At 50.4% G+C, this 21,878-nt stretch overlaps 1 protein-coding gene across 1 annotated transcript; it reads right to left on the minus strand.

Annotated features, from left to right (window-relative positions):
* Positions 1-113: 113 nt before the first annotated feature.
* On the minus strand, positions 114-16,003 carry IZUMO4 (IZUMO family member 4). Its single transcript, XM_039515338.1, has 11 exons — positions 15,769-16,003; positions 9,913-9,993; positions 7,041-7,112; positions 6,091-6,117; positions 5,246-5,321; positions 4,909-4,956; positions 3,844-3,858; positions 2,992-3,039; positions 2,204-2,221; positions 1,481-1,503; positions 114-289 (listed from the first exon to the last, which is right to left on the minus strand). The coding sequence occupies exons 1-11, from the start codon at positions 16,001-16,003 to the stop codon at positions 183-185; spliced, it is 750 nt and encodes a 249-aa protein (XP_039371272.1). The 3' UTR covers positions 114-182.
* Positions 16,004-21,878: the final 5,875 nt, after the last annotated feature.

The raw sequence follows: 21,878 nt of genomic DNA on the forward strand, positions 1-21,878 counted from the left end.
CGGGTAAAAAATTATTTCCTGCTGTCCAGTGGCTTGATGCATTTTGATTAAATCACCTTTGAGTTGTGTGTGTCAAACGTGATGATGTATAGAAGTATAACATAGCACTCCACTGATAGTTTCTAATGTTTAATTTCCCTTACACCTAATACGTTCTAAGTATTCATTTAAAAAATCGCAGCTCAGCAGTCTATCAGTGTGGCGGGGGGGATTCTGTATTTGTGCCATCCAGTAGTCTTCCTGTTCATAAGTGTGTTGTGCCAAGTCTCAGACATGCTGGCCTTTATCCCTTGGAGGCAGAAGAAACAAAAACCCATCAGTGCTTGGACTGGTCTGAAAAGCACAGCTAGGCCCATGTGATGAATGGAACTAGTGCAGTCTCTGAGTACCCAGAAAAGGAGGTGGCAGTGGAGGACACATCATTTTGAAGCAAAGGGCTGCAGCCCGCTATCTGCAATGAAACTCAAGCTGGGAGAAAGATGGCCTGTTTACAGATGCTCCAGCTGGGAGCAAGGAAAAGCTGCTCTCAGATGGTTGGAGCCTTCATAACCACAGTGCAGAAAGGCCTGTTTATCTTTACTGTGGCTTCAGTTTTGAGGGCAGAGAAAACAGAACTCTGTTCCAACATGCCATAGGGCAGCAGGGAAGGGTTTGACCTAGTCTCAACTCAAGAAAAACTGCCATTTAATAAAACAGCCACAATTAACAGGTGAGGTGCATTGGCAGAGCTCGGGGGGGGGCAGCATGGAGCAGGCCTGCCCTGGCATCAGTCCCATGGTTAGAGGAGCACTGATGCCCCCTCTTGTGCATTTGCAGCTAAGGGCAAATGGAAACCATGCGGAAGCAGAACGTGAGTGTAGCTGGTGTGAGGATTATGACTTTTGCTAACCACTCTGCATTTTAAATCCAGCTTCTGCCTTTCAGACTCGGACACCTGCTGGCTCCAGCTCCACGTACTGGGTAGTTTTAATTCGCTTTTCCCTTAGGAAATACCCTCTGTCCCCTCTTCTGCTCGTTTTTAGACTTCAACTCCTAAGGCCCCACAAACAATGGCAAAACACATACAAACCGTTACCCTCCAGGAGGCTGAACAAGGGACCCCAGTCATCGTCCTTGTCCCCCGAACATCTGCAAACTGCATCTTCCACTGCTCTGCAGGCCAATAACCTCCAGCAGTACTGCAGATTGGAGAGCCCTTCCTGCGGTGTCTACACTAGTGATCCGGCTAAACATGCATCACCAAGCCACCCCCCATCTAGGGCCAACAGAGTCGGCCCTGGCTCCATCTCATCTATCCCTGGTGAGCAGGTCCTCACCTGGTTCGAATGCTGGCAAACGCCAGCTCCTGTCTCTAGCAGTGCTGCTGTTGGCCAGAGACCAGGAGGAAAAAGTCAGCTGTAGCTGCAGACCCAGCTAACCTGCAGACCCAGCTAACCCCCTGCCCGTAAAGCTGTAAGAAATCCTCTCTTTGCAAACTTACTTTTAAAGTTTAGCATTGCTGGGCTGTAGGGAAGGGAGAATAAAACATTCAAGATTAATAATTTTCTCGTAACAAATGAAATACTGCAGGAGCTGAAAGGGGCACGTGCTCGCTCTCAGTAGAAGGAAATACGCTAAACAGTCCCTATTAAAAGAAACAACCCTTCAATTTGTGAAGATTTTCTACCTCCTTAAATCTAGAGGGTCGTGACTGGTCTCAGCAGGAAGCACTAGGGCCAAGACTGTAGCTTTGGCCACAATGCGAAGCCGGGGCTCCTACAGCGTGGGCAGTAGTGCAGCCTAGTGGCCAAGAGCTGTATTTACCTAAACCGTGCTCTGCTTGCCTGTCCTGGGACAGGGGTGCCGTGTTCATTACACTAGGGGCTACACTCGGGGGGGGAGGGGGGAAGCAGGGAGGAAAATCTGAATTCAGTGGGGTTGCATATAGTTCTCTGGCTTCACCATGCCACCTCAATACTAAAGTGGGCTTGTCTGTTCTCAGAGGTATTAAAAGTTGCATGAAACTGTAACCCCCCCGCCACTGCTTCCAAGGGTGGTTGCAATGTGCTGCTGAGAGCAGGAGGGAAATGATAATCTAGCTCTTATATAGCCCCATCCCCCAGAAAAGGTTCCCCTCAACACTGAGGCTCTTTTGCTGAAAGAGCAGGAGGCTGGCTACAGTTTATGCTCAAATTAACAAGTCCCCTTCCTGGTGCCTGCTTACCTGGTGGATGTGCAATTGCTGAAAGACAAAGATGCTTATTAGACAGCTGGGTAGTAGCTGAGCATGGCTGTCAAATACCAACCCCTGCCCCCAATCCTCTGAGCCAGAAAGCTAGCTTGCTTTGGCCAGACTGGAATAGAGGCTAGTTATTCCTGGGATTACAGATCAGTATGGTAGAGCCCCATCATGCTGCACAGCGAGAGACAGTCCCTGCCCTGAAGAGCTGACAGTCTAAACAGACCCTGGGTGGAAGGGGGAACAGTCCCAGAGAGCAGTCACTTGTCTCAGTGGCAGAGCCGGGAATCCCAGCCAGTGGCCTACCCTCTGGAGCATACTGCTTCTGCACTGACCAGCCGTACACAGCACAGTCAGAATATGAATTAAGAAGCAGAGCAGTCACTGTAGGATTGAAAGGCCTGGTCCTAATCCCACTTCCCAAAGCAATGGGAGGTGACTGACAAAGCAGTGCATGGGGAATATAGCTGCCCTATGCCTAGGAGTGGCAGTAACAGCTCATTTCTCATCCATAGGTGTTAAAAGGGCTGAGCCCAGGAGCCAAGAACGCTTAGCAGCCTGAAGGATCAGTCCTCTTCTAAGGAACTGGGTGTATCTCAGTGCTGGAGAAGCGCTCAGCAGCCGAGGCCTGGCATGGGCCTGGAGCGCTTCATGGGATGGGATTCGTGGCAGCTGGCTCCCTAGGCTGTGTGAAAGGAATCTCTGCCCTTCAGGGAGGCCATTTGAAGGACTGGGTCCCTGAAGCCCCAACAACTGGAGCCAAACACACTCACAGGAAGCCTGGGATCCTTCTCAAGGCAACTAGCCACCTTGCTGATTGCCTGAGGAGAAAACCTGAGATTAGAGGACCTTCAGTTCAGAGGAAAGCATACCGAATTCACCATGGAGCCAGGCTGCAAGGCCCCTACCAGGTCCCCCTCCAGCCCAGCGCCTCTCCCCCACCCTGCACTGCCACAGGAAGGGCTGGAAGAGGGGTTGCAGCTCCCCATCCAGGCTCAGAGGGTTGAGCCCCCAAATGGGGGAGTTTCTCCTTCACTTGTGCAGAGTCTGCCGTCCTGTTCAGAGCACTGCTCCTGGAAGGGGCAGCCTTGGTGCTGGCAGCCCTGTGTTAATGGCAGGTTGTTCCAACAGCTGACACTGATCAGTGCAGGTAGAGACCTGCTACTACCTCCACTGGGCCGAAGGCCCAGCTCCTCAGAGCTGGTTAGGCCTCTGACTCCCACTGACTTCTGAGCCAGGGAGACGTGATTCACCCGAGGAGAGAACTGAACCAGGTCTTCAAAGTCCTAGGCTCACACCCTGACTGCCAGGCTAGGCCCAATTCAGCTCTCACGTATCCTGCTGTAACTCAGTTGCAGTCAACGGAGTTACCCCTGATTTATAACTGTCAGTGAAAGGAGAATCTGACTCCAAGGTAGCAGCCCTTCCCCCTGCTGCCAGCACAGATGCCTTCAGTTTCCCATTAGAAACCATCAGCCCAGGGGTCAGAGAATGGGCTGCAGCATTTCACGTCCCTGTTTCCCTACAGGGAGTCACTGGAGTGGAAAATATTAGCGGTAGATAGAAAATATCTGCTACTGGTCCTGGAGTCTTTCCAACTGGTAAGGAAAAAATGCCCCACTTACTGGTATATTTGGTTTCTGAAAAAGAAGAAACACAGAGTGAAATAGGAATGTCAGGGATTCCCCCAGCTGTTGAACGGTGGGTTCTCCCCTCGCCCTCACTCTGGGACTCAACCCTATAGACAGGGTCTGAGCCGGCCCAGCATGGCGCCCGAGGGAGCACAGCGTGAAAGGGCTGGGCGGGAGGCAGTACACAGACAACCCACTACTGCACTGATGGCTGCCAAGTCGGAGTTCCACTAGAATAACCCCCGGAGAGCAGAGCTCTGAACCTGGGCAAAGGTTTCCAGCAGCACATGTTAAACTAACCCTGGCATTCTCATGCTAGAGAAGAGGAAATCCAGAGCCTACCACGCCAGTGCTACCTCCTACAGTAACAGGGACAGAAGCTCGGTGCTTTCCTAGGCATGGTGCTTTCAACATCTTTCCTCCCCTGCAAAAGTATCTGAACAGGGCTGCTGCCTCCCTGCTCCCATCTCAGAGCCACACGGGGTTTTAAGGTAACAACAACATTCTGTTTAGGGGCCCATCATTTTCTCCCCGTCCTCAAGCCATCAGTGCATGGCTCTGCTTTCCTGGCGCGAGGGCAGCTGAGCAGCCCAGAGCTACATCGCTGCAGGCCGTGCAGATGCTGCGAGCAGAAACCAGAACAGCATCCCCACCCCCATCGCCACCTGCCCTGTTAGATGAGGGTCAAAGTAACTCTTAAATCTGGGTCCTCTCCCGCCCTGGTGCATTTCCCCCAAACTGCTGCCCCCTGCTGGTTAGGGTTTTCCTTCTCCACCACTCGCACTCTTTCAAGCAGGAGTGGATGTTTTTCTAAACGATCTACTCTAGTTCAAACAGGTCCCATTCAAGTTACTCATGGGAGTAAGGGTTCCAGGAGCAGAGCCTTGTACTGTATTTGGAAAGCTCATTAAAAACCCTGTGTAATGAACTAAAAACCTAAACCAACACCATCCACAAGGCCTTATCTTCACTAGGAAGATGTTTTTAACCTCTTTCTCCTAGTGTAGACATGGCCTTAGGGACAGATCCTGGAAAGCCGAACGCTGAGCTGACACTTACATGTAATCAAAAAGGCCTTTCAAGGCTTCTTCCCATTCTTCTGATGACCTGTTGAAGAAAGGGAAGGTTTGACACCTGTGGATAGGTAGATGGTTAGAGGGGTGGGGTAAGGACTTTTTTTTAGGTGTTTCTCTTATAGTGGGGCTACCTGGTTAATCAACAGCCCTGTTAATAATCTAGTTTCTTTAAAGAAGACATATTTCCTCTGCCCTCTCTTAGGCAGTTACCAACGTTCCTGGGTACAGCCCAGCCACAGAGCTCAGCCGGAGCTGATGGGCAGTTCTCTCTCTCTCACACACACACACACGCGCGCTCCATATAAAGACGTGCTCCCTACTCGCAGTTGTATCCAAAGCAAGCTGGTCTGGAGACATTACAATTCATGCAGGAGACAGCGTCATATCTAAAGATTCCTGTAACATACAAGAGTGACACTGACTGCGTGGGGAAGTCGCCTGTTACACATATCAGCAGTAACTTCTGGTCGCTGCTGGAACAGTGCAGATTATAGGTCTGGGGTGAAATCCCAGCCCCCCGTGAAGTCCATGGGAGTTCTGCCCAGGGGCAGCTCTAGCTTTTTGGCCGCCCCAAGCAGTCATGCGCGGGAGGCGCCCCGGAGCCGCGGGAGCAGCGGACCTCCCGCGGGCATGACTGCAGAGGGACCGCTGGTCCCGCATGGCTCGGCTGCGGACGGCTCGCGGGTCCGGCGGCTCCGCTTGAGCTGCCACAGTCATGCCTGCGGGAGGTCCAGCCGAGCCGCGGGACGAGCGCGCCCCCTCCGCAGTCATGCCTGCAGCAGGTCCGGTCCTCCCGGGGCTCTGGTGGACCTCCCGCAGGCATGACTGCGGCAGGTCCGTCGGCCCAGGCTGCCGCCCACCCCCGGCCGCAGGGGACGCCCCCTAGATTTTGCCGCCCTAGGCACCAGCTTGTTTTGCTGGTGCCTAGAGCCGCCCCTGGTTCTGCCATTAACTTTAATGGGACCGGCAGTGATTTGGGCAGATTCACTGTCATGCTTTTTATTTAGATGAGGGGTCTCAAAACAGGGACTGAAAGAGGGGTCTGGGGTCACACCCACTCTGCTCTCCCCACATGGCTAACTGGAAGGGGGGCTGCAAGGTGGAAAGAGCTGAGAACCACAGAGCTAAATCATTAACAAGGAACCCCGCAACCCCCCTGACTTACCACAGTGACGTTCACACTCCAGTCTGCCTAGGGAACACAGGGAGAGTTCATTAGGATTAAAGAGCCCTTGTTTCAACTGCTCACCATTAACAACAGGCACTAAAGACACTATCGACTGTTCTTATCTGGCCCTCAGACAGCAGCACCTGAGTGCCTCACGCTCTTTGCTATATCCTTCCCCCCCCCTGTGTGGAGCAGTGCTACTATCCCTGTTACACAGAAGGGAAACTGAGGCACAGAGGCTAAGGAACTTCTCCAAGGTCACAAAGGAAGTTTGTGGCAGAGCAGAGAATTGAACCTGGGTCTCCGAAGTCCCCAGTTAGTGCTCTAACCACTTGGCACTACTTCCTCAGTGCTCTCTGGTGCGAAAACTAGGACCTGCTACTCTGCCCGTGATCTTACTTATCCCCTCCCCTCAAGCACTGTAACACCCTCATTTTCCCTGGAGTCTCAGTTCCCATGGTGTCAGGCAGGCAGTTCAAAGCGCAGCTCTGCTTCCCCTTAGCCCTACCACGAAGCTGGAGACCATCCCTGACCTACTCAGAAATCTCCCCTCAATGGCCCAGGATGAGATCTCCTTTCTAGGCCCCAGGATCTTCTGCAGACTTGCTGAGTCCCGTCCTGCCCTGACAGCTCCTCCGTCCCCAGCCACTCGGCGATTCACAGATACCACCTGCCAACCTGCCCCTTCCCCACCGTGCTCCAGGAGCTGTTGCTCTGAAATTGCCCTCACTGTCTGATAAAACCCCTCCCTTCCCCCGACAGCCTCGTGTCAACACTCAGCAGCCCTTTGACCCCAGCCCCCTCCCTTCACAACACTCGTGAACCCTACAGTTTCCCCGTGTTCACCTTTGCACTCTTTGCCACTCCCTCTTTACCGCAGCTACAGGTGCTACCACCAGAGACCAAAGCAGAGGGTGTGGCATGCAGAGGAAAGGGAAAAGGCTCACTTTCAATGATAGCTCTCTGTAGCAGCTGGAGCTGGTTCTGAAAAACGGCCTGCAGGCGTTGAGGGAGAATACCTGAAAAACGAGAGAGATGTAAGTTGTTTGGGGCAGGGGCCGTTATTTACTTTGTTTGTATGGCACCTAATGCAGTAGGGCTCTGACCTGCTTAGCAGGTAGGTGCTGCCACAACATACGTGTTAAATCATACATGGGGCACTACCAAATTCATGGCCACGAAAACCGTGTCACGGACTGTGAAATCTGATCTCCCCCCGTGAAAGCTGATCTTTCATGTGCTTTTACCTTACACCAGGGGTCCCCAACGCGGTGCCTGTGGGCCCGCGTCCTGGCCGGCGGTCGAGCATCCGCCAAAATTCGGCAGCATTTCAGCAGTGATGCCTCTGGATGACGCCGCTTGCCACTGACAAGCGATGTCATCCAGAGGCGTCGCCGCCAAATTTCAGCGGCATTTCGGCGGATGCTCGACCGCCGCCACAGTCCTTCATCTGGCGCCCGCCAGACGAAAAGGTTGGGGACCACTGCCCTACACTATACATATTGCACGGGACAGACCGTTTCTCAAATTGGGGGTCCCAAAAGGGAGTTGCAGGGGGATCGTAAGGTTATTCTAGGGAGGTTGCATTATTGCCACCCTTACTTCTGCGCTGCCTTCAGAGCTGGGCGGCCAGAGAGTGGAGGCTGTTGGCTGGGCGCCCAGCTCTGAAGGCAGCGCCCTGCCAGCAGCAGGGCAAAAGTAAGGGTGGCAATACCATACCATGCTCTCCTTACGTCTACACTGCTGCTGGCGGCAGCTCTGCTGGGCTCTCCAGCTGCCCAGCTCTGAAGGCAGCGCCGCCACCAGCAGCAGCGCAGAAGTAAGGGGAGCAGTACCACAGCCCCCCCGACAATAGCCTTGTGACCCCCCCAACTCCTTTTTGAGTCAGGACCCCGACATTTACAACACCGTGAGATTTCAGATTTAAATCGCTGAAATCATGACACTGACCATTTTTAAAATCCTATGACCGTGACGTTGACCAAAATGGACTGTGAATTTGGTAGGGTCCTAATCGTAAATTAGAGCTCCAGTGGCTCACGTATTCCTGGCTATAATTCAACTTTGTTCCTGAATCAATACAGCCGACTCTAGCTGACTTTATTTCCCCTTAGTGATTCTGCCAGCTTTTTAGAGGTAATCAGAAAGCACCTCTAGACAACAAGGGAGCACTCAGCTGAGTCTCGGGCCGTCATTTAAACAGATAACGTCTGTAACTCCCGACATGCACGTCAACATCGGGACAGGAGAAATATTACTGAATGAAAGTGGGCCTAAGAAATTTGGATCCTCTCCCCAAAAGCGCAGGCTTTAACTGGAATTCGCAGTGCTACAGACTAGGTTTGCTTCTGTCAGATCATATGGGGAAAAATATTCGTAAATTAGCACCTGATTCTGCAAACATTCATGCATATGCTTAACTTTATGCCCATTCACTTCAGGGAGATTACTCATGTGCTTAGAAGTTGAGTGCATACATGGTGGCAGAATCAGGGCCACATTCCCCGTCCATCCAGATCCTAACCCAAGTCCCTTGCATTTCTGCTACGCTTGTATCCTTGTCCCCTGAAAAAAAGCTGTGTCCTTCTCAGGGATGCTTACAAAGCTCGTGAAACAATGACAATGTTGGCAGAAATTTGCTTTGTTTTGTTTCAATTAATCTATGGCTTTTAGTGATCCTGTTAGGTGAAAGAATGAAAGTGACCAATATTGTCCTATTGTTTCCTTGTGCTCCCCCATCTGTCTGCCTGTCAGCTCTTAGGGGCAGGGCTGGCTTTTCATTCTGCATTTATACAGCCCCTAGCACGCTGGGCCCAGGCCCATGAGTGTGGCATCTACATGCTACCACACTACAATAATAATAATACAAATAGTACTTCACTGCAGGCTACTCTATAATTTACGGTAAATTACAATAATAATGTATTGTATCTCCAGTAATCCTGGTATGGCAAATGTTTCTGCCTTGCCTTGGATCTGTATTAAAGGTGGCCTGCACAAACTGGGTTTGTGGCTCTTTATGATGATGGGCAGCTTGAAAGTTTTAAAAATAAAAAAGGGAGGAAATCCTGCTTCCTCTTAACATTGGAAATGAAAGTTTTGTCATCTTGTTTTCCTAGAAGACTGTACAGATGTCTGGGGGACCAAGCTATGATACCAGAAATCATACAGAAGTGAAACCTGATGAATTAGGGGGGGAGTGATTTTTATTCAGAGGGTTTAAAACTTGTATTTTGTTGTTGCTAAAACCTATTTAAGGAATCTCTTGAGAAATAACTGGAGAAAAGGTGTCTTAAAGCTCCCACCATGCATCACCAATACCTAGTCCCATGAGTCTTCTAGCAAAACCAGGGAAGACCGGATGTAGCATTCCTGATCTTTCCAGGGTGAAAAACCACACTTTTTTTTTGATAAACACTGTCTGGCTGTCTGGACACCATCAATAAAAAATGGCATAAAACCATTTTTTTCATCCATTAAGCCTCACACTGAAATGATCCTCATTCGAGTTATAACACTAATGGTTATATTTGGTCAACAAAAAGGCACCCGTGAAATTAAATACAGAACATGGCCCTGATCCCATGAGGTCTGTGGGAGTTTGGTATTCATCACCTCCCAAGATCAAGCCCCAACATCTATTTTTTTCCATTTTAATATATTTTCTCCTATTTATTTTCCATCCAGCTGCTGATAGTCATCACCACGTCCTGACTTAACGGCTTAACTTAACTCCACTTCTTCACTAGGCAACAGACATCCCAGATCACCAACCCTTCTGTACGACGCATCCCCCTTTTCGCAAGTCAACTAACTTACCTGGTTGGTACGTTTTTCCATTCAACAGGATGTCAAGTTTTTCGTACACTTTGGCTGCAATTTCATGCAGCTTATCCAGAGCTGGGAATGTAGAACAGAGAAAAGGAACGCCTTGAGGTCACTAGAAATACTGAGCACTGAGGCCTGATCAGTGAAATTTCTGTTCAAAGTGACCGTGGTGCAGGCTACAGAATCTAGAAACATTGTTTAAAAGCTCTTCATCTGAAACCCATTTAAATGCTGCGTTTGGGGCTTATGTGATTTGAACAGCCTTGTGTGAGTTCTCTGTACTGGAATCAGTTTCACTTCAAAACTACAGACAAACCCTTCACTTTTCCAGCACCGTCAATCCCAAGTATTCAAAAAATCTGGAGTGAGGAACCTGAAAATCATGAGTTTTTTTAAAATAATACATTTGCAGGGTTTTTTTATTTGCCTTATTTTGTGAGGCTTTAGGGTACCTCCCGAACACATTTATACAACCACGAGGGGTAGGAACATACTTTCAAAAAAACACCAAAAGGGAAAGCTGAGATTCTTCCATATTCACATGACTCCAGGAGCTGATGCTTTGAGCAAGAACAGCAAATATCAGGGCAGCTGGTAATACTGTTTTGATGAACATGGCATTGGCTGAATTAAAGATAACTAAGCCAGTCAGAATGCAAATGAAATGCCGAACACAGAGACCATTACAGAAATAAGGACAGGTGATCAGGAATATTTTCATAGAATGACCACCTCTGTCTTAGAAAATGTGGGTTTACTTTGCCGTGTATTTTTAACATGGCTCATTTTCACCTGGGAGATTATTTAGCAGCAGGAGGCCTTTATCTGGCTGTGGCATCACCATATTGTATCAATATCATCTCTTATTTTAATGAAGATTCCAAAAAATAAGCAACCTTTTCTGATGCCAAAGAAATGAAAATGACATTGGAGCGGTCCCTGGGAAGTAATGTTAAAAACTCAATTTAAAATAGAAATGCTCTGAATGCTACAATTCGTCAAGCTCAGAACCGTTAAACAGATTCCAAACTTTTAGTAAACTAGTCTCTCTTTGCAGAGCCAGGTAAAATTTCCACATGTAACTATTCCTGTTGGATCTGTGCTAATGAAGGGCAGGCACAATCCAAGGCTAAGGGGCAAGGTAAAACAGAAACAATCTTTTCTCTCAAGAGATGTTCATCTGCTCCTTAAACTAACTTCCAAGGTACCAGTAGTTGGAATAGGAAAGACTAACACGCATGATGGCAAATGAACTGAATGGGGCCCAGGGAGGAAGGGAAATGAGATTAAAATGACATAAACATACATCAAAAAGTAGAAGTGCAAACCACAGGCCCTGATTGTCTTGTTCATACTGTGCAGTGGAAAATTACAGCCCCAAGAGTGATGGGCTCAGATCCTCAAAGGCAGTAGTTATCAACCAGGGGTACTCACACCCCTGGGGGTACACACAGCTCTTCCAGGGGGTCCATCACTCCATCTAGATATTTGCTACTAGCACTAGCCAAGCCAGCACAAACTAAAATTTCATGCGGACAATGACTTGTTTATACTGCTCTATGGACTATACATTGGATGCAAGTACAATAGTTAGATTCCAATTGATTTATTTTATAATTATATGGCAAAAATGAGAACAGAAACAATTTCTCAGTAATAGCGTCCTGTGGCACTTGTGTATTTCTGTGTCTGATTTTGTAAGCAAGTCGTGCTGAAGTGAGGTGAAACTTGGGGGTACACAAGACAAATGAGACTCCTGAAAGGGGGACAGTCGTCTGGGAAGGCTGAGAGCCGCTGTTCAAAGGTATGTAGACTTCTAACTTCCACTACATCAATAGAAGCTAGGAACCTAAATACCTTTGAGGATCTGGGCCATGGAGCTTACATTTCACAGTGCTTGGACTGTGACTGTACCCTGCGTTTTCCTTATCATAGCTTCACGTGATGGCTACTCATCCTACCCTTCCATACACCTCGTATAACACAGATTATCTCCAAATAGCATAAATTCCTGCTAGTTCTCACTAGTTTGGAGTACATTTTAAGGTCAGGATTTGTAAGTATTCCAGTCATGTAAGAAGGGGTTTTGTCACGTTTCAATGAGACATTTAAAATCCCACTCGGTTTGTTTAAAAATCTCCTTCATTTAAAGTCCTAGCAGCAGAACTTCGGAAGTTCACATCCCATATCAAATGTTGACATGGTTTTGCACAACATCAACTGTCAGTTCAGTTTTGGGGTTTGGTTTTTTATTTCTTCCTAAGGGACAGATACTGATCTTTTCCCATCCAGGATCTTTCAAAAGGGACAAGTTCTTTTTTAGAAAGTGTGGCCTGTTGAGTAGATTGCAGGCCATGCAAGGCTCACCAGAACATTTCATAAGGCCCGCAGCCTGCTTCAACACAATATGCTAACGGCTAATTCACTAGTGTTTTGTCATCATTTAGTTTATACAAATGTGTAAATAGACAATACTGTGCATAGAAACAATCTATCTAAATATATACGAAACAAGCTGAACTTAAAATATAAATCAATACAGATGACTTTAAATCTTATTAATACACCTCTACCATGATATAACGCTGTCCTCGGGAGCCAAAAAAATCTTACTGCGTTATAGGTGAAACCGCGTTATATCGAACTTGCTTTGATCCGCTGGAGTGCGCAGCCCTGCTCCCCCGGAGCGCTGCTTTACCGCATTATATCCAAATTTGTGTTATATTGGGTCGCGTTATATCAGGGTAGAGGTGTATATGTAGAATCTGTTTGACCCACCCAAGGCTGCGCTTAGGTTCATGTGGTCCTCCTGTGTAATAAGGCAGCCCATCACTGGAGTCCACTGTTCGACTGGGACTTAAGAGACCTGGATTCAATTCCTAGTTCACCCTCTTTTTAGCAGCTGTATCACATTGGTTACTCTCATTCAATTTGTGATCCATTATAACCCCCCAGAGCCCTTTCAGCAGTACTACCACCTAGCCAGTTATTCTCCATTTTGTAGCTGTGCATTCGATTTTTCCTTCCTATTTATTACTTCACAATTGTCCTTACTGAATTTCATCTTGTTGAGTTCTGACCAATTCTCCAATTTGTCAGGCTGGTTTTGAATTCTAATCCTGCCCTCCAAAGTTCTAGGAACCCTCCCATCTTGGTGTCACCCACAAATTTTAGAAGCATCTTCTCCACTCCATTATTCAAATCATTAATGAAAATACTGAATAGTACTGGACCAAGGACACACCTGTGGGACCCCACTAGCTACGTCCCTCCAGTTTGATCACTACTCTTTGAGCATGGTCCTTCAACCAGCTGTGCACCCACTTTATAGTAATTTAATCTAAAGTGCTAGACAACATTTCCCTTATGAGAATATCACTTGGGGCTGTGTCAAAAGCCTTACTAAAATCAAGATATACTGAATAATGGAAGGATTATAGGATATCCTCCCCCGTGTTGCCATCTGGCATGAGATTTTGTCTTTTTCTTAAAGCCCCAGCTTCTGGAGTCCTCGGATAGGAAGAGAATCACAGCTTCTTTTTTCTTTCTTCTCATTTTTTTTAAAAGTACGTTTCTAGCCTTTCTGGTTGGGGAGAAAAATCTTGAAAACGTGACTCCCCCAATGGCAAATAAAAAGAACCTAACTAGCATTTATTATTCTTCTTAAAAAAAACCCTCAATTTTTATGCCAATCTCATAATTTTGGGGGTCTGAATTCTAATTTTGGAACACGTGGGGGTTGGCAATACTGTGCCCCTATGCAGTCAGATGGGGCTACTTACCAATGGGAGGAGAGAGGCTGAGCAGTTGCCTATGGGAGATGTCCATAGGTTCTGTAACTAGGGGTGCTGGGGGTGCAGCAGCACCCCCAGCTTGAAGTGGTTTCCATTATATACAGGGTTTAGTTTGGTTCAATGACTTTCAGCACCCCCACTATTCAAATTGTTCCAGCCCCCCTGGAGGTATCTAGAGGGTCTCTTTCCCCTCTATAGCAGTGGTTTTTCAAACTTTTTTTCTCATGACCCAGTTGAAGAAAACTGTTGATGCCCGTGACCCAACAGAGCTGGGGATGAGGGGTTTGGGGTGTGGGAAGGGCGCAAGGCTGGGGCAAAGGGTTGGGGTGCAGGGGTGAGGGCTGCAGGGTGGGGATGGGAATGAGGGGTTCAGGGTGTGGGAGCGGGCTCTGGGTTTGGGGGGACTCAGGGCTGTCTGTCCTGGCACCGCGGACCATGCTGCATCCCAGAAGCGGCCAGCAGCAGGTTCAGCTCCTCGGCGGAGGGAGCACAAGCGGCTTTGCAGGGCTCTCATCCGCAGGCACCACCCCTCCCAGCTCATGGCCAATGGGAGTGCAGAGCTCGGGGCAAGGGCAGCACACAGAGCCCTGTGGCCCCCCTGCCTAGGAGCTGGACCTGCTGCTGGCCGCTTCCGGGGCACAGCGTGGTGTCAGAACAGGTAGGAACTAGCCTGCCTTAGCCAGGCAGCATCGCCAACGTTACTTTTAACAGCCCGATCGGCGGTGCTGACCAGAGCTGCCGCGACCCAGTGCCTTCCATTCTGCGACCCAGTACTGGGTCACGACCCACAGTTTGAAAACCACTGCTCTAGAGGATCTGAGAGGCACTTATTGATCTCAGTGCATAAAGCCAAGTGCCCACAGGAGGTTCCTATCTTGAGAGACTAGGCATGGGGCTTTTCTCACTGAAGGCCTAGGAGGGAAGGATGGTGCCCAGTAGACCCTCGCTTTCTCAGGGTGCCCAGAGGGCTTGCCAGGGCTCTCCTTTCTGGGAGGGGCTGTGCTTAGGGGTGTCACTCCTGCATCCCAGAGTGGCTGAGAGGAACCTCCTCTCTCGGGAAGCCCAAAGGGTGGGAAGATGGGGGAGGGCTCCTGGGGAGGCTCTCCTGGAATCAATCAGGGATTTGGGAAGAGGGCAGCCTGAGGGGCAGAGTGGCGGGATTGTGCCGGGGGGTGTCACCTGGGGGGTGTCACTCGGGGGCAGGGAGTGGGGTGTCCTGGGGTCACTCGGGGAACTGGAGCAGGGCCTGGAGGGGAGCAGGATGGGCCGGGCCACGGGAGGGGCTGTCTGGGGGTGTCCAGGGGTCACTCAGTGTCCCAGGGTCACTCGGGGACCCCGGGAGGTGTCGCAGGCTTGACCCAGGGGCGGCGGCGGAGGGTCCCGGGGGGGGTGTCCAGGGGACCCCGCGGGTGTCGCAGGCTCGACCGAGGGGCGGCGGCGGAGGGTCCCGGGGGGGGTGGTGTCCCGGGGTCACTCGGGGACCCCGGGGGTGTCGCAGGCTCGACCCAGGGGCGGCGGCGGAGGGTCCCGGGGTGTCCTGGGTCACTCGGGACCCAGGGGCGGCGGCGGAGGGTCCCGGGGGGGGTGTCCCGGGGTCACTCGGGGACCCAGGGGGTGTCACAGACTCGAGCCAGGGGCGGCGGCGGAGGGTCCCGGGGGGTGTCCCGGGGTCACTCGGGGACCCGGGGGTGTCGCAGGCTCGAGCCAGGGGCGGCGGCGGAGGGTCCCGGGGGGGCTGTCCCGGGGTCACTCGGGGACCCAGGGGCGGCGGTGGAGGGTCCGGGGGTGTCCTGGGTCACTCGGGGACCTGGGGTGTCGCAGGCTCGAGCCAGGGGCGGCGCAGTCGGGGGTACCGGGGGTGTCCCGGGTCACTGGGGACCTGGGGTGTCGCAGGCTCGACCCAGGGTCGGCGGCGGAGGGTCCTGGGGTGTCCCGGGGTCCGTCGGGGACCCGGGGGTGTCGCAGGCTCGAGCCAGGGGCGGCGGCGGTCAGGGGGGGGGTGTCCCGGGGCGGAGGCCGGCGGCCCGGCCGGGCCCGGGTCAGGGTCACTCACGGATCTCGGCGGGGATGCTGAGGCGCAGCCCCCGCACCGTGTCCCCGGCCCAGCCCCGCAGCAGCCGCCCCGCGGCCGGCACGTCCCCGAGCCCCCAGGACTTGCGGCTGAGGCGGGGCCGGTAGGCGGCGAAGCGGGCGGCGAAGGCGGGGTCGCACTGCAGGCAGCCCCGGGCCGCGCCCAGCGCCAGCGCCGCCGCCAGCCACAGGCCGAGCAGCCGCCGGGCCGCCCCCATCGCAGCCCGGCCCGGCCCGGCCGCGTTCCAGCCCCGCGGGGCGTCACAGAGAGCGGGGAACCCGCGGGGGGGCCGGGCCGGACACTGATGGGGGGCTCTGGGGGCCGGCAGGGGGTAACTGGGGGGCTAGGGGGTGCCAGGGGGTTGGTTTGCGGAGAGGGTGGTAACCGGGGGCTAAGGGGTGGTTTGGGGTGAGGGTGGTAACCTGGGGGCTAAGGGGTGGTTTGGGGCGAGGGTGCCAGGGGTTGGTTTTGGGGGTAACCGGAGGGCTAGGAGTGGTTAGAAGGAGAGGGGTTTGGGGAGCCAGGGGTTGGTTTTGGGGAGAGGGGGTAACCAAGGGGATGGGGTGGTTTGGGGGTGAGGGTGGTAACTAGGGGCTAGGGGTGGTTTGGGGAGAGGGGGTTGGGGAGCCAGGGGTTGGTTTTGGGGAAGAGGGGCTAACTAAGGGGACAGGTGGTTTGGGGGGAGAGTGAGTAACCAGGAGACAGGGAGTCCCTGGGGGGAATAGGTAGTGGCTGGGGGAGTTGGTTTGGTGGGGAGAGGGGTGGCTGAGGGGTTGGTTTGGAGCAGAAGTGGGAGCTGAGGGTTGTTTGGGAGAGAGGCGGAGCATGGGGGTGATTTGGGGGAGAACTAGCAACTGGAGGGGGTTGGTTTGGAGGGATGACAAGTAGATTTACAGGGATGGGGTAACCTGGGGGGATTGGTTGAAGGGGGAAGGGGTGCCTAGGAGGTAACAATATCACCAGCCAATTCCAACAATTTAAAAGTCACAAGCCGGGTGCCTGAAAATTGTAAGATATATTTTTTAAAAAGGGTCTTTATTTGCCTTCTGATTTTTTAAATGAGTCCTATTTTAAGGAGAGCTGAGATTCTCTTGCAATCACAGGACTCCAGATGCTGGGGCTTTAAGGAAAACACCAAGTAGCACAAAACTCCTGATAAATGATGGAGAAAGAAGACCATAGAGTTTTTTAAAAATTATTTTCCTGCTTAGAAATATCAAGAATGCAATCCTGACCCTGTTGAAGTCAGTGGGAACTTTGCCATGGAAATGGGGACAGGAATTCACCCTAAGAATGTAAAGTCTCGTGTTCATTGTCGCAGTGCCTCCGAAACACTTGATAGTGGCCAGGCATCGGCAATCCTGACTCTATCATCCATTGCCCAGGTGGGCTCTGTATCTAAGTTATGGACATGCCAGCAAATAGCATAGATAATTGATATTTGTTACCTCTTTCTGGAGATTCATAAGACCACTGAAAAGCAGAGGAAGATGGAAAACCAAAGGCTGCTCTTGCATTTCTCTGTCCATTGGAAGCAGCAAAGGTCTCCTTTTTCCTGTGGGGCAGCCACCAGGCAGAGGACAAAATGTGTGGTTTATATTCTGAAAGACTGGATGGGAGAAAGAAATGTAGTGGGTGCATCCCACCACCTGCAATTTACAGTGCTGTGCTACAGCCAGCAAGACAGCCCTTAACTGAGGAAGATGTGGTTATTTTCTCCCAGCAGTATATTCAGCTTTTTTAGTTAAATCAGTCATAAGCAAACAAAAGGTGAAGGGTGAAATTCTGGCTCCAGTGAAGTCAATGGCAAAGCTCCTTTTGGCTTCAGTTGGGCCAGGATTTCACAAAGAGTTTTAAACAGTCTGAATACATCATCTTAATTTTGGTTTAATTGCACAGCATCTCTTATGTCATATGTTCTTTGGTCTTCTGTAGACTTTATCAGGAAAAGCAGAGAAGATCTGGATTTCTAGTGAAAGAAAGAAGCAGAAAAAAACCTCTGCTTTTTGGTACAGGGGGAATTTTTTCCCAGGCCTTTTTGACATGTCATAAAGCAACCCCAAGATTGTTGTCGGGTTTTTTTCATTTATAGGGCAACCTTCTCTGAGTCCAGACACTGGAAACCTGTGCTATCTGGGCAGGAGAGGAGAAGAAACTCCATCACTCATGCACCCTGCACAATTGTCTTTATTGTCATGAGTTATTCAAGCTTAGATCCTGAACAATCTCTGGAACTGAGAAGTAAGTTCCCATGGAGATTTTTCCCTTAACGATACTTTATAATTATTTACTAATGGTATTTCAGTGGTGCCTGGAGACCCTGAGGGTATGTCTATACTGGCAGAGTTACATTGCCGGCAGTTACATCGCCGCTCAGAGAGCGCTGAAGGGAAACCGCTATTGTGCGTTCACACTGTCAGCTGCCTGCACAATAGCATGTTCACACTTGTGGCATTTGCAGCACTATTCAGAGCGGTACACTCTGGGCCACTATCCCACAGAGCATCTCTTCCTCTTCTGCCGCTAAGAGTTGTGGGAAGGTGGAGGGGGTCACATGGCATCCTGGCTCCTGTCCCAATGCCCTGTGATGCATTGCTTCGCATACTAGCAATCCCTGTGCTTCCGTCTGCATTTGGCGCTATTTTTCAACAGTTTGTTTACTGCACGTTCTGCCTCTTCAGTCTGCAGGAATGGATCCCGCACTGTTGACCATTATGCTGCTCACTCTCACTAACACGTCAGGAGTAGCAGTGGAGTTATTCCTTAAACTACAAAGGCAAGAGGAGTTTGACATTGATCTTGCCACGCGTAGTAGCTATGACACAAGATTGCTTGTGGCATTCACAGAGGTGCTGGCCACAGTGGAATGCCATTTTGGGGCTCAGGAAACAAGCACTGAGTGGTGGGATCAAATTGTCATGCACATCTGGGATGACAAGCAGTGGCTGCAGAATTTTTGGCGGCAAGCACTGGGGCGGGGGGGAGGTGGGAGAACATGCACTCAGGGGAAGAGGCGATGCCAGGGAAGGGATTTGGGGAGGGGTCCAATAGGGGCAAGGAGGGGGTGGAGTTGGGGTGGAGACTTTGGGGAAGGAGTGGGATGGGGATGGGGCAGGAGTCGTGAGCACCCACTGGCGCCGGGAAAAGTTGGCAGCTATGATAAGGACAAATGCAAAGTTCTCCACTTAGGAAGGAACAATCAGTTGCACACATACAAAATGGGAAATTACGGCTTAGGAAGGAGAACTGTGGAAAGGGATCTGGGGGGTCATAGTGGATCACAAGCTAAATATGAATTAACAGTGTAACACTGTTGCAAAAAAAGCAAACATCATTCTGGCATGTATTAGCAGGAGTGTTGTAAGCAAGACACAAGAAGTAATTCTTCCGCTCTACTCCGCGCTGATTAGGCCTCAACTAGAGTATTGTGTCCATTCTGGACGCCACATTTCAGGAAAGATGTGGACAAACTGGAGAAAATCCAGAGAAGAGCAACAAAAATGATGAAAGGTCTAGAAAACATGAGCTATGAGGGCAGATTGAAAAAACTGGGTTAGTTTAGTCTAGAGAAGACTGAGAGGGGACATGATAACAGTTTTCAAGTACATTAAAGGTTGTTACAAGGAGGAGGGAGAAAAATGGTTCTTCTTAACCTGTGAGGATAGACCAAGAAGCAATGGGCTTAAATTGTAGCAAGGGCGGTTTAGGTTGGACATTAGGAAAAACTTCCTAACTGTCAGGGTGGTTAAGCACTGGCATAAATTGCCTAGGGAGGTTGTGGAATCTCCATCATTGGAAATTTTTAAGAGCAGGTTCGATAAACACGTCAGGGACAGTCTAGATAATACTTAGTCCTGCCATGAGTGCAGGGGACTGGACTAGATGACCTCTCGAGGTCTCTTCCACTTCTATGATTCTACATGTAGTGAGAGAGACTCCCTGTCCTGAAAAGCTTATAATCTAAATAAAGTGTGGGAGAAAAGATATAGACTAAGCCCCAGATCCATAAAGGTATTTAGGCTTCTAACTTCCATTGAAATCAATGAAAGTTAGGTGCTTAAATATTTTTGCAGATCTGGGCTAAAGTCTCCTTTCCAGGGTGTTCTTTCCTGAGCCATTCTCCTCAGAGGAGAATTCTTTTGCTTATTTTGTCTATGTGCACCATCTTCTGGCCATAAAATAAAATCTAAAAGATACCTTTCAATAATGTTTGAAAGCCTGCATGTGAACTCCTAGGCTGCTAAGGTGGAAGCGCATGTCACATGTCTCCAGAAGTATAATTTTCTCTTGACTGGACTTGCAAAAATGTCTGGGATTTGATGTCACAAGACATTAACCAGTGATCAGGCTGAGTCCAAGCCCTGTCACGTGTAGATTATGATGTAATCTCAACTCTTATCACACAAACATTCATTCCCCACCTTACAGTGAAAGAGAAACTCAGCAACAGTCATAGGGAAGATAACATCTGGCTGGAATAATTTAAAAAACACTGCTACTTGTTATATTGTATATAGTGCTGTTTATTCCTAGATATCAAAATTCTTTACAGAACTGGGTTACTATTTCCATTTTAAAGATGGGGAAACTGATTGTAGAGAGGTTAAAATGACACCAAGTTCACTCAGATTATTGGTAGCAGAGCAGCAATAGAGCCTAGGTCTAGCCACTGGGACATGTTACCCCTTGGATGTCCTGGTAGAAGGTACATTTATGGTGTTACTGTACTTTGTTCAGAACCCAAAGTAGTTCCTAATCATGAAACAGAATCTCAGCTGTACTGCTTTAACTATACTGATATAGTTAAGTGGTACCATTTTTGTGAGTAGACAAGGTCTTAGAAGGACAGGGGCCTGGTCTGCATTTAGATATTTTGCCAGCAATAGTTATTTCGGATAAGAGTGTGAAAAAATCACACCGCTAACGGATATAGCTATGCCAGGTAAAGCCCCAGTGTAGGCATAGTTACACTGGCAAAAAAGTCCTTTTGCTGGAATACTTTATTACATCTAGGGAATTGGTATAAGCAAAAGAACTCGTTTGCTGGTAGAAGCTGCATCTTCACTAGGAGAGTCTGTCAGTATAGTTATACTGGGGAATAGCTATATTGGCAAACCCTTCCTAGTGTAGACGAGACGATATTCAGATTTCAGTGACACTGGTGCAAATCCCAATGCACTGGAGTCATCAGGTTTACAGCTAAATTAGAACCTGGACCAGGATCTTCACTGAGTCCTTTGAGATTGTATATCATCTTCTGTGAAACAATGTTGAAAAATCTCCTAAAATTTTACACACACACACCCCCCCCTTCTCCTCCTGGTTTAGCAGTGCAGTTAGGGATTTGGAATGAACATAGGAGTTGCTTGGATTCTTTCCTCCAGTCGCCACCTTGGTGAGTTTATCCGAGGGCCCAGGCACAGCAGTGACTGTCACGATGTTGCGTTGGTGCGGTGCCACCCGGCATGGCAAAGGTTTCATGCTACGTCGTCCTCAATCAGAACAGTGAGGCGGTTGCACCCTTTTGCAATGCAGCAATGTTCTGCGACGTGATTTCACCCCAAGGTAGGGTAACCATATGTCCCGTTTTGGCTGGGACAGTCCCTTTTTTAGGCCCTGTCCTTGCATCAGCTGACAAGAGCAAAGGGGACAAATGTGGGGTGGGACCGTGGGACCCCTAATGGGGCGTGGAGGAAGGTGCGGGGGAGGGGGGCAAGTGTCAACGCAAGCCCTGTGCTGGAGGGAGGGGTAGGGAGAGCGGCTCAGGCCTGCCGACCTGCCCCACAGGCAGGGGAGAGAGAGGGACCTCGGGTGGGGTGGCAGGGGGCTGGCACTGGGGGGAGGGGACCCCAGCCCAGTGTGGGTGGGAGGCAGGGAGGGTGTGGGTTGGCCCCACTTGGGGGGAGGCCTCAGGCCAGCTCGGGGGTGTCACCCTACCCCAAAGGGACCCCCTGGAGCTTCCAGGAGCGCCCACGCTTCGCTGGGAGGGGGGGTCCAGGCACAGGGGCTGCATGGGGGCAGGGCAGGCTCCGCCCCCGTGAGCTGGAGGCGCTCAGCGGCCCAGCAGAGGGGGCCGCCCGGCCGGGCGCCAA

This window comes from Mauremys reevesii, linkage group 26 (assembly GCF_016161935.1).
Source record: "Mauremys reevesii isolate NIE-2019 linkage group 26, ASM1616193v1, whole genome shotgun sequence".
In the NCBI taxonomy this organism is placed as follows: Eukaryota; Metazoa; Chordata; order Testudines; family Geoemydidae; genus Mauremys; species Mauremys reevesii.

Coding starts and splice junctions, on each gene's coding strand:
- IZUMO4 (XM_039515338.1), bottom strand. CDS start 16,003: ATGGGGGCGGCCCGGCGGCTGCTCGGCCTGTGGCTGGCGGCGGCGCTG. Junction 7,113..9,912: donor TGGAAAAACGTACCAACCAG/GTAAGTTAGTTG, acceptor CTCGTTTTTCAG/GTATTCTCCCTCAACGCCTG. Junction 290..1,480: donor AGCAATGCTAAACTTTAAAA/GTAAGTTTGCAA, acceptor TCTGCCTCCAAG/GGATAAAGGCCAGCATGTCT.